Below are 11,867 nucleotides of genomic sequence, written 5' to 3'. Positions count from 1 at the left end.
CCTGCTCACTAGCTCATACACAAAGGTAGGAGAACTGCACTAATCTGCTTCTCTGAACACTCATGGGTGGCACAGGCACCAAGCCAATGGCACTTCCGGGGTGATAGCAATGGCTGTAGAGTACTGAGAATCTTTCTGGCCTTCTGGGGTACCTGCCCCAGAGGAAAGACAAGACCGCTTTCAAGAACAGAGTGGAGATCCCACCAGACTCACATCAGATAGGGGCATAAGGATTCAACTAGGTGCAACAAGACAAAGCCTGGTGCTGGAGCAGATGGAGAACTGAATTGTCAGTAAGTTATTAGGGAGAGGAGGTGCAGGCATTTGGAGGCTCTTCTCTGACAATTCTTGGCTGGAAGTGATACCAGGAGCCCTGTAGAAGAGTTGGCTTTGATCACAGCCAGGGTGCATGGCCAACTTCAAACATCTAGCAATAACAGGGTCATTGGGTTGGTGCCTTTTGGTATAAGAATGCCTGAAAATTGTAAAGCTCTGTGCGTGCTGATCTGTGAATCTGTATGGCACTTGGCATTTTCTCAGCTGTTGCTCAGAGTGTGATGCTTTATTACTTACTGTCCTCTGCTTTGCACTGACTGGCTGATCTGGCAACGCTACCCTTTGCTTTTCAAGGTGTTCATCTGGTGTGTATCACTTAGTGCCACAGTCAACAAGACTAATGGGCTAAAGCAGAGTGAGTCCATTGGGAAAAACAGCTTTAATCCTGCTAAGAGTAGAGCGTGTGTACAGGGAGCATGAAGCTGCCACACTTTGATGCAAGCGTGATGAAGAGTCCCATGGGCAGGGAAAGATTTAACTCCAGGCTGAGCGGTTCTGAAGCTGTCTCCACGCTGCAGTCTGTGGCAATTTTAGCAGGGTACATGTGTGGTGTTGATTTGGGACCAAATAGTTGAGAAGCTGTAGCTGCATGAGCTGGGCAAGCCTGCTTGGGGTATACTGGTACTTTTTTGGTGACTGGAGTTTATATCATTGCCTTTGTTAGAGGACCTAGCTTGGTACAACTGCTAGCGTTACCACAGACATCCCAGTTGCAAAATAGACACTGTGAGGCTCAGGCATGTTGCTGTATACACCCTGCATCAAAACTGCTTCCATAAAAAAAAAAAAAAGACAGGTCATTGTGATAGGAGACTCCCTTCTGAAGGGAACAGAAGGCCCAATATGGAGACCAGACCCACTTCTTAGAGAAGTCTGCTGCCTCTGTGGGGCCTGGTTAAAGATGTGAAGAGAAAGCTTCCTACCCTGGTAGGGCCCTCAGATTATTATTTATTATTGATTTTTCAGGTAGGCAGCCATGAAGTTGCAGCAAGAAGTCTGAGGGCAATCAAGAGAGACAACTGGTTAAGGGATCAGGAGCACAAGTAGTGTTCTATTCTATCACTTTATCATTCCAATTGGAATGGTGAGGGAAGAAACAGGAAGACCAAGCAGATCAATATCTGGCTCCATGACTGGTGTCACTGGCAGAATTTTGGGTTTTTTGATCATGGGTCAGTTTACATGAGACCAGGTCTGCTGCCAACAGATGGGATACATCTGTCTCAAAGAAGGAAAAGGATCTTTTTACAGGGGTTAGCAGGGCTTATTGAAAGAGCTTTAAACAAGATTTGAAGGGGGAAACGGATAAAACCAGGCTCACTAGAGCCTGGGGGTGGCATGCCACTGTTTGAGGGATGGTGTGCTAACAAGGTCTTTTGGTCTGTCATCTCAGTGGAGGTAGGGGATGGAGATCCATGCAGCAGCAAAGACGCAAGAGTTATTGATGTGTTAGAAACCACAGAAGTACCTGAGGATGGTCATGTAGGAATTGGGGCTTCTCCCCAAAAAGGTGGTAGGATCAATAGCCCAAATGAAGTGGTTTACACAAGTGCATGCAGAATTTGCAATGAACAGGAGGAGCTGGAAGCCATTGTGCATCAGGAAAAAGGTGATACAGTTGCCCTCATGGAAACATGGTGGGATGACTCACACAACTGGAGTGCTGCAATGGATGGCTATAAACACTTCAGAAGGGATAGGCAAGGAGGGAGAGGCAATGGTGTAGCCCTGTATGTGGAGTGTTTTGACTGTCTAGAGCTTCATGGTGGTGATGATAGAGTTGAGTGTTTATGGGTGAGAATCAGGGGGAGGTCCAACAAGGCAGATATGGTGGGAATCTGTTATAGATCACCCAACCATGATGCAGAGGCAGATGAAATATTCTATAAGCAGCTGGGAGAAGTCTCACGATTGCTAGCCCTTCTTCTTGTGGGGGACTTCAATTTATCAGATGTCTGTTGGAATTATAATACAGCAGGGAGGAAACAGTCTGAGGAGGTGCCTGGAGCATGCAGAAGATAACTTCCTGACGCAGCTGGTGAGCGAGCCAACTCGGGAAGGTGCCTTGCAGGACCTGTTGTTTGCAGAGCGAGAATGACTTGTGGGTGATGTGATGGTTGGAGGCCATCTTGGGCATAGCGATCATGAAATGATAAATTTTCAGTTCTTGGAGTAGTAAGGAGGGGCATCAGCAGAACTGCCACCTTGGACTTCTGGAGGGCAGACTTTGGCCTGTTTAGGAGCCTGGTTGACAAAGTCCCTTGAGAGGCAGTCCTGAAGGGCAAAGGAGTCTAGGAAAGCTGGACATTCTTCAAGAAAGAAATCTTTCTTTCTTGAAGACAGACAGACTGTCCCCTGCTGTGCCAAAAGATGAGCTGGTGGGGAAGACTGGCTGAACAGAGAGCTTTGGCTGGAACTTAGGGAAAAAAGGAGAGTTTATGACCTTTGGAAGAAGGGGCAGGCAACTCAGGACTACAAGGATGTTGTGAGGTTATGCAGGGAGAAAATCAGAAGGGCCAAAGCCCAGCTAGAACTTAATCTGGTTACTGCCATAAAAGACAATTAAAAATGTTTCTATAAATACATTAGCAACAAAAGGAGGGCTAAGGAGAATCTCCATCCTTTATTGGATGTGGGGAGAAACATAATGGCAAAGGATGAGGAAAAGGCTGAGTTACTTAATGCCTTCTTTGCCTCAGTCTTTAATAGTAAGACCAGTTCTCTGGGTACCCAGTCCCCTCAGTAAGTTTGCAGATGACACCAAGTTGGGTGGGAGTGTTGATCTGCTGGAGCATATGAAGGCTTCACAGAGCAATCTGGGACAGGCTGGATCCATGGGCCGAGGCCAGTTGTATGAGGTTCAACAAGGCCAAGTGCTGTGTCTGGCACTTGGATCACAACAACCCCATGCAATGCTACAGGCTTGGGGAAGAGTGGCTGGAAAACTGCCCAGCAGAAAAGGACCTGAGAGTGTTGGTCAACAGCCAGCTGAATGTGAGCCAACAGTGTGCCCAGGTGTCCAAGAAGGCCAATAGCATCCTGGCTTGTATCAGAAACAGTGTGGCCAGCAGGAGAGGTGATTGCCCCCCTGTACTCAGCATTGGTGAGGCTGCACCTTGCATATTGTGTTCAGTTTTGGGCCTTTTACTACAAGAAAGACATTGAGGTGCTGGAGTGTGTCCAAAGAAGAGCAATGCAGCTGGTGAAGTGTCTAGAGCACAAGTGTTATGAGGAGCGGCTGAGGGAACTGAGGTTGTTTAGTCTGGAGAAGAGGAGGCTGAGGGGAGACCTTATCGCTGTCTACAACCCCCTGAAAGGAGGCTGTGGTGAGGTGGGTGTTGGTCTCTTCTCCCAAGTAACAAGAAATGGGACAAGAGAAAACGGCCTCAAGTTGCGCCAGGGGAAGTTTAGATTGGGTATTAGGCAAAATTTCTTCACCAAAGGGGTTGTGAAGCATTGAGGCAGGCTGTCCAGGGAAGTGGTTGAATCACCATCCCTGGAGGTATTTGAAAGACTGTAGATGTGGTGCATAGGGACATGGTTTAGTGGTGGACTTGACAGTGTTAGGTTAACGGTTGGACTCGATGTTCTTAAAGGTCTTTTCCAAACTAAATGATTCTATGACTCTATGGCTCCTCCAAGAAGACTGCCACTCAGTGTCAAATGCGAGCTTCCAGAGGATGCAGAGCTGTGGCGTTGTGCAGGCCTCACTTGCCACTGAAACACTATACCATTGGCTGTGTAGTCCTTTTGATGACATAGGTCTTCCCCTGTCTTGACCCAATGGAGGTGCAGTCCCATGGTGGAGGTAGGCAGCTGGCTTATTCTTTCTCTGGGGGTATTGGCCTAACAAGGTGTGATTCTTCCTGATGTAGACATAGAAATGATCTGATGGAAAACTGAAAACCTTTAGCTGGATGTTCACCTGTTGAGTGGCTTTGGTGCAGCGTAGGACTGGGAACAGCCTGATTTCCCAGTGTACTAAGAAACACACAAGGGAAAAAGCCACATGCTGATTCTCACAGGGAAAGATCTTCCATTTTCACCTAGTAGTGGCTCCTGGTGATGAAACAGAAAGCCTAGAATCTGGCTGAGCCGTTGATTTTGCAGGGAGAAGAGCAATGTATAAAGCCACAGCTTCAGTGACAAGAGTCAGCATTTATCATCTTTGACTCTCTGCCCAGGAATCACAGCCTTTCAGCAGCTACTTGTCAGAACTTTTGTCCACTGTGTCCACACTGCAGGTTGTTTTCCCGTCTTCCTACAGGACCTGCCTTGTGTTCACAAGCAGTTTGTCTTCTGTCAGTGCCCTTATCTGTTTACAGTTATAATTAAACAGACATTGCAATTAGTAGAACTTGTAGTGGGAACTAAATTAGCTTAATGGCATTGTGCACCTTCTCCTCTATTAATAAAACTGTAGTGTGGTTCCAACAATCCTCCTACTACTGTCTGCCTCAATTCCCAGAGTGCCAGCAGGGTTAGCTTTCTGTATCTCAGGACACTTGGATCAAATGCCCGTTTTACATGATAATGAGTCTCTTTGTGGGCTGCCTTTGTAAGTGCATCTGAAGCCATTCCAACATTGTGCCTTAAGGTTTCATAGTAGTGTCAGTTGATTCAGCATACACATTATGCTCATGTATATGCTGTGTACAGCTTGTGCTCATCTTCTCCTGGTTTCCAGCATCTATGCAAACCTTCCTGCATTGTTTCTTTGCATTATGAAATAAGCATCTTTGCTGATTTTCCATGGTTTGTTTTGATTCAGGAGTGAATTGTTCAAGAAAAGTCTTAGCAAACATTTCTTTGGAAATACTTTTAAGCTTTTGTGGGTTTTTAAGAAAGTAGCTATCATATAGAGTGCAGAATTCCAAAATGGCAGGACTGTCTTTTTGTTCAAACTGGCCTTTGCTAGGTCTCTTTGAAACTTGGAAATTTGATTAATGTGGGTTCAGGGCACTTGAGACTACTTTGTGCCGGTCTTATATAGTGGTAGATAAACTGAATTTGTGTCTGTGCGTGAAGCACCTATTCTTGATAGCAGGAAGTAGGCAGTGAAGTGGTTTCAGATTTTGTCCTGGTTTTTGAATTGTAATAAAATTAAAATTTGTCTAGAGTGTTATGCTACCGGCAGCGTTAAGCACTGCTGAGTGGATGATTTTGGATGACCAGTGACCTGCTCTAGGGGTACAGCCACAGCAAAGGATTTGTTTAAAACAGGACTGAAGTTCTGCTGTGTCTTCAAACCATGTCGTGAATAAGTCAGGACTCAGAGCCAAGTACCTTTTTTCGCTGGTTCTGTGTTTGCCTGGATCAAAGATGCATCAGATGGATCTCAGTGGAATACCCAAAAGCATGTTTTAGGTATTTTTTTTTCCTCCCAAGACCAGTGTGATTTAGAGGCTGGCTTAGGGCATTAGGGCGAGCATCCAACCTCAGTAGCTTACTGGAGTCCCTTGCAAGCCGTAGCATGCTTACTGTCTAGTGAAATACTGCCAATAAAAAAAAAAACAAAAAAAAACACCACAAAAAACCCCCAAACCCACCCTGCTGGTATTCTGCATGGTAGGCACAAATGGTGTGTACCCCCTCCCCTGCTTCCCAAACTTCCCTGCTCCCTTTCTGTGCTAGCTGTGTGGCAAAGCAGCCTTCTCCTCCTATCCCAAAGCCACGGGCAAGCCGCCTCCATGCCCTTTCCCAGTACTGTGCTTCCCAGCTGTGAGAGCAGCCTCCCTTCCCCAAGACGGTGGAGCCCTGCAGGCTGGCTGATCTCCTAAACTTCTGTTACTGTAGCTCCACAGCAGGTGAGTGGTGTTCAGACCCCAGAGGTGCCTAGGGAGCCTGTTCAGAGTTGTCGGCATGTTTCCATGATGCATTATGGTGGGGTTTCCCAAGCCTAAATGCAGCTTTTCCCTTACTCCTACCTCTGGCACTACTTCATGTACTGCCCTACCCCTCATCCTGGCTTTTGCTTCCAGGCATCTCTTTGAAGCTTTCCTGATCTCGCTCGTCTGCTTTGGGAAATTGCTGCTGACCTCTCTAAAAACTTTTCACCTGCAGTTTGTATAAGAGGCTACTCAAAATGAAACTGTTTCATATCTCTTGCTTCCATGCTGCCTGGACTTCTCTTGAACTGCACTGGGAATGTGAACCTCTCTTCCTGTGCACCTCTGACTCCTGCCTCAGATGTCAGTCTTGCCCCACAGTGACTTAACTCAGAGCCCAGGCTGTGGGAGACTCCGCATTTACCCTTACAAGTCTGCATGCTGTCTTCTGAATCGGTGACAACTGGGGTGTCTCACTGTAAGCAGTCAGAACTTGAGAAGAATTATTTGAAATCCCCTGGGGGAAGGAGAAGTCTTGGGTCTAATCCTAACACACCCCAGAAAGGCTCAGCAGAGGAGTTCATCAAGCTCCACACAGGAGGACCAAACTGGAATTGCAAAAACTTGACTGCTTCATGCAGCCCAAGATAGGGTGGTAACTGGGCAGCACTCTTAGTTTTCCTTGCTTTTCCTCTGGGAAATGACTCTACAGTTCCCCCCATCTTAAGGGAAGAAATTATAGGAGGCTTCAAGTAATCAGGCTAATTCTTCTATAGGATTTTTATGCAGAAAACAGGTTGTGTATGTTTGCCCCATTTCTTATGGCTCTTTAAGAGATGAGTAATGAACTTCAAAGAAGGCCTTATGTGTACCACTCTGTGGAATTATCCCAGCTGTAAGTCCAAGCTGGGGACAGGGAAGAAGTGAGGCACAGGGTGCCAGCTGTGAATGAGGACTGGGGATGAAAAGACTTGAAGATGAGCAGAACCAGCAATCTGTCTGGGAGTTGAAGGGGCCCTCAGACATGAGAGAGCAAGGACAGAGAGGAGCTAGTCACTGTGCTGGGCCTCCTGAGGGTGCACAGGATGCGCTTTCTCTCCAGTACTTGCACAGACACTGTGCTGCCCTATGGCATAAAGGAGGAGTTCCCAGTTCCTTCCCTTGCCTAGAGAACTGGCCCTGGTGCTTCACCACTTCAAGGCTGATCTTGTGTCACAGTATGTCTTCAGTGAGCTGGCTGTGGGTCTGATACCTGGGCCTGTACAGCATCTGTGAATTAACTGTGGTCTGACGACTACAGCAAGTAGCTTAAGGGAAGTGTGACTCTTGCTCTGCCCTGCTGCCTCAGTGCCCCTAGTCTGGGCAGTAGAAGGGTCTGGAGAGGGAGGAGGGAACAAGGCGCACTCTCTGAGGATGGTGATTCTTCTTTGGGGATTTCTGCACACTAGCAGGGAGCTGCAAATTAGCCAGCCTCTGGCCAGCTGGTCTCTCTGAAGCCTGGGTCTGGCCACCCAGGATCCTAACCATATTGTTTTTCTCTGTCTGACTTGCAGAAAGCGATTCCAGAAGCCTGCACTGATCCCATAGTCCTTGAGGAATCAAAGCTGTGAAATGGAGGGGTGGCAGAGCTGGGAGACGCAGCCCCCCTCATTCCCATCTTTGCTACCTACACCATCCTCCTGTTGTATGTGCACCATGGCAGGGCGGGCAGCCGCGGGGCAGGAGCCCGCTGAACTGCTTGTGGAGAGTGTTAAAGAGCAAAACAATAAGGGAGTTGTTCTCTTCATTTATACCTCTACATCTTGCTGTTTTGGAGACTTTGCTGCTTGGGAGGAAAAGCAGGGAAAACCCACTGCTCCCCGACACCCCACTACGTATGCTTGAAAAAGCACATATGCTGAGAAAAGCCATAGTCCTGGGCTAGCCATGAGCATGTGAGGGTAGCACCCTGCATGTGGCTGTGTCTCCTCTCACAGGCAAGCTGTGACATGAAATGCAGAAGCTGGACCATGTTTACTCTGTGAGCAGCTCTGGAAGAGCTTTCAGATGGCTCTTGGGAAGAGGGATTACTCTGCCTCGGTGCCCATGATGCTGTGTGTTGCACAGGTGATGGTAGAAGCCTCAGCATATAACCAGCAAGTGCCGGCTGTCCCAGGTGAAGCACTTAATCTGTGGATGAACCTCTACTTTGATTCACTGAGATTGCCCTTATGTTCCTATATATTAGGAGTTATTGAGAGACACCAATATGCCTCCTTCTACCTGGAGGCAAGGACTAGTTCTGCAGCTTATGTTGAAGCTACAGCCTAAGCCCAGTTTATCACTACACTAGCAACAGGAGTGAGTCAAACCACAAGCTCCCTCGGCTGACTCTGTTTTCTTCCTTAATGATAAAGTGCCTTTTGCATGCTTCAACACTAGATAAAAACTTTGTGAAGTATTATATTGAGATAACCAAGCAAGGCTCTGTTGCTCTTCACAGAGAGGGGTTTGAGTATGATGGGAATCCAGGCTTGTGCCAGTGTGGAAGCTTTCCATTTTATTAACAGAGGACAGGAGGAGAAGCCCTCTTACCAGCATTTGTGTCTCGTAGACACTCTCTATGCTGCTGTTTATCTTCTACATACAATTGTAGATCCTTATATCCCTTATCCTTCTTTCCAGTATCCCTCCACTGATAGAGACATCAAGTGTCCTTATACTCCTTAAATGGTGCAGTTATGCATACATCATTGGGGGGGGAGGGGGCAAGGGCAGGGAGGGAGAAAAACCACAACTAGGTGGAATGGATAAAAATAGTCCTCTCTGACATACCATTTTTGACAACATTTTTGGGTGAAATTATACAGTCTTTTGACACATTCAAAAATTCAAGTCCTATCTTTGATAGTTTAGGATTGAGGATGGGGGTCTAAAATGGCTTTTCAATATAAGTTTTTATGTAAAATAAAAACATTTGAAGTGTACAATGAAACCTGAGACTTTCATATTAAATGGTTGAAACAGTCTACATCTGGCTCTTTTAAAATGGAAAAAAATCATCTTTCTCCCCAGTGCTACTGTTGTGCTCTCTTCCTTCTGTATTTTTCTTCTGCACATGCAGTCTTCCTAGTTAGGAGATCCTCCTGGTTCCTTCCTCCCTTCTGTGCACTGCCCATCTGTTTTGGGCCTTATTTCATCTAGGTCTAAACAACCTGTTCCTGTTTTCCCCATCTTCTGTAGTTACAGCTCACTGCAAAGGTAGCTCAGTCTTCACTCATAGATGCATGCAGTTTGCTGCAGAGGCAAGAGCTGCAACAACATGTGTACTGTGTGAGCTGTCAGACCTGGAACTCTGTGGGAAGGAGTCAGGGGAAGGTGGGTTTGCTGTAGAGAGATGATTTATCCTGCAACACACAACAGAAACTGCTGTTTGCTCTAAGGTACATCCTCTACCCACTGCTGTGTAGCAGACAGACAGACATAGCACCTTGCCCTTTTCTGTCATTTATTAGAAATGGCCCCTGAGGAACACACAGACGCAAGTTACACAGCAGTGCCAGAGGCAGCACACGTTCTCTCTGGTCCAAAGTGTTCAGTGGATCCCAGGTAGCTGTACACCTCCTCCTCACAGGTACACTGGGAGAGAAGTCCTTAGTGCACTGGGCACACCTGAGACATTGCCTGCTATCCTCCAGGGAGGCAGTCACCAACTGACCCCAGCAAGCTTTGACACAAACTCCTCTGGGACTTGGTCTTTGACATCAGTCAGTTAAGTGTTGCCTGGACAAGAAAACACACTTGCTAATGAAGAATGACTGATGGAGTCCAACACTGATCCACCCATAGGAATAAGTATCCTGGAGAAGTTCAGCCAAGGTTTAGTGGAAGTTTGGCAGTGAAGACGGGAGACAAGGCTGACCTACACAGGGCCCTGAGCTTCAGTTTTTCTTCTTGTTTTGTGACAGTGCTTCTACCTCCAGGTACTGCAGCCCAATCAACATCCCCAAGATGGAGAAACCTGTGATTGATTTGAGATACAGGACAGGTTGTGTAGAAAATGCTGGACAGGAGATGAGACATTCCCTCCCACCATTCCCTCCCTGCCCTTGGCACAGAGCCCCATGGAGAGTTTTTCTGGGGGGTCATAGCTCCAAGGGGGATGCAGAGGGGGAGGATGCAAAGCTCTACTTACTTGCTACCATGAGGGGTGCCATAACTCCAATTGTCAAAGCTGCAGTGTGGTAAATGAAGACCTCAGAAAGGAAGTGAATAAGGGCCAAAAAGAAGGTGAAGAGCGTGATATAATACAGGCTGTTGGAGAGCAGAAAGAAGCAGGTTATCATATAGCCCATAGTATGGGCACGAACATGGCTGAGTGGAAAAGAGGCAAATCTGCATGCTGTCCTGTCTGTCCTTACTGTGGCAGCACAGAGGGCACTTGGTCCTTTACCTAGTGAGGTGCAAAAGCTCCCTGGGCACAAGCTGAGAGGAGAATGGGGCAGGGTGTTCAAATGGTGCATTGAAAGTCACAGGCACTATCTGGCCTGAATGCAGGTGAAGAGGGGAGAGCATGGGTAGGGCACCGGTGAAGTGAGAAGCATGTGCACACCCAAAAAGAGGGCAAGAACTGGGGATGAGCTGAGAATTAGGGCGACAGGACTTGGCTAACTCCAGGCTGCATCACCCAATACATCTTCTCACCCGTGCTCTGCTACCCTCTAGGGGCCACAGCTGTGGAAAGGGAGCCAGGTCCAAGAGATGCAAGATAAAAAATCTTCTAAGAAACAACTGGCTTTATGATAATAGGCATTGATACCACCCCCTAAAAACAGCTAATTGAATCTCTGCACCTCTCTACCACAGACAAGCCTAGGCAATCCAAGGACACGCTGCCAGGTGAACAGTGACTTCTGCTGTAGGGCTGGAGCAGGCGGTGACAAAAGAGCGAGTTCTAGCAACTTCCAACACAGGCTTTGTCTAGCACAGACCCAGAGTCAGCCTGCTTGGAAATCCCTCTCAGAAATACCTCTGTTGCCACAGGGAGAAATGGCCTGCCTCTCACCACAGCATCAGGCTGCACCACAGGCCTTGTCCTCAGTCACAGAGGAGAGCGTATGGAAGAAGGTAGCAGAGCACGGGTAGCCCCACTGCAAGGGGCCTCTCAACCTGCCACAGCCTTTAGCTGAGCTGTCAGAGGAAAAGACGTACCCAGCATCAGTCAGACCACAGCATTAGCAATTGCTTCATGTCAACAAAGCAGCAACACCATCAGAAGATGCTTTCCAAGCTGAAGCTCAGAAATTTGTGACATAAGAAGTTCTCAAATCTTACCAATTTCTGCCTGAGCTAAGAAACAGAACTCAAATGCACAGGCTCTCCCCACAGAGGCAGAAGGGAGCAGCAGTTAACACACAAATCCTGCACTGTCATTTAAGCTTTTTCGGGGAAATGCTTTCAACCCTATAGAAACTTCAGGAACAGTTTTTGATTCCCCACCTCCTCTGCACTGCCCTCTAAGCTAGCTGCTCAGGTTGTGACTAGCAAGCAAAGAGAAGGATTTCTCCGGTGCTCCTTTACATACGTCCTATTGCGGATGTCGATGGCGCAGAGACAGCGGATCACTGATGACAGCAGGGTCCAGACGCCAAAGGTCCGAGCCTGGAGCCCGTTCACTGCGCAAAGAAGGGGAGAGCACATGGAGACCACGCACAGCCCCGCTTG

At 47.5% G+C, this 11,867-nt stretch overlaps 1 protein-coding gene across 1 annotated transcript; it reads right to left on the bottom strand.

The window, feature by feature from the left end:
• Positions 1-10,084: 10,084 nt before the first annotated feature.
• On the bottom strand, positions 10,085-11,818 carry LOC104621617 (chromosome unknown open reading frame, human C14orf1; the record flags this gene model as incomplete). Its single annotated transcript, XM_010288145.1, is given in 5 exon segments — positions 10,085-10,164; positions 10,339-10,457; positions 10,597-10,655; positions 10,657-10,690; positions 11,728-11,818. Coding segments are annotated over 5 exon segments (383 nt in total), but the record flags the coding sequence as incomplete, so codon positions are not given.
• Positions 11,819-11,867: the final 49 nt, after the last annotated feature.

Source organism: Phaethon lepturus, unplaced genomic scaffold, assembly GCF_000687285.1.
Source record: "Phaethon lepturus isolate BGI_N335 unplaced genomic scaffold, ASM68728v1 scaffold14315, whole genome shotgun sequence".
NCBI classification, from domain to species: Eukaryota; Metazoa; Chordata; class Aves; order Phaethontiformes; family Phaethontidae; genus Phaethon; species Phaethon lepturus.
Note: the sequence above shows the minus strand (reverse complement) of the source record. Positions and strands in the feature narration are given on the sequence as shown.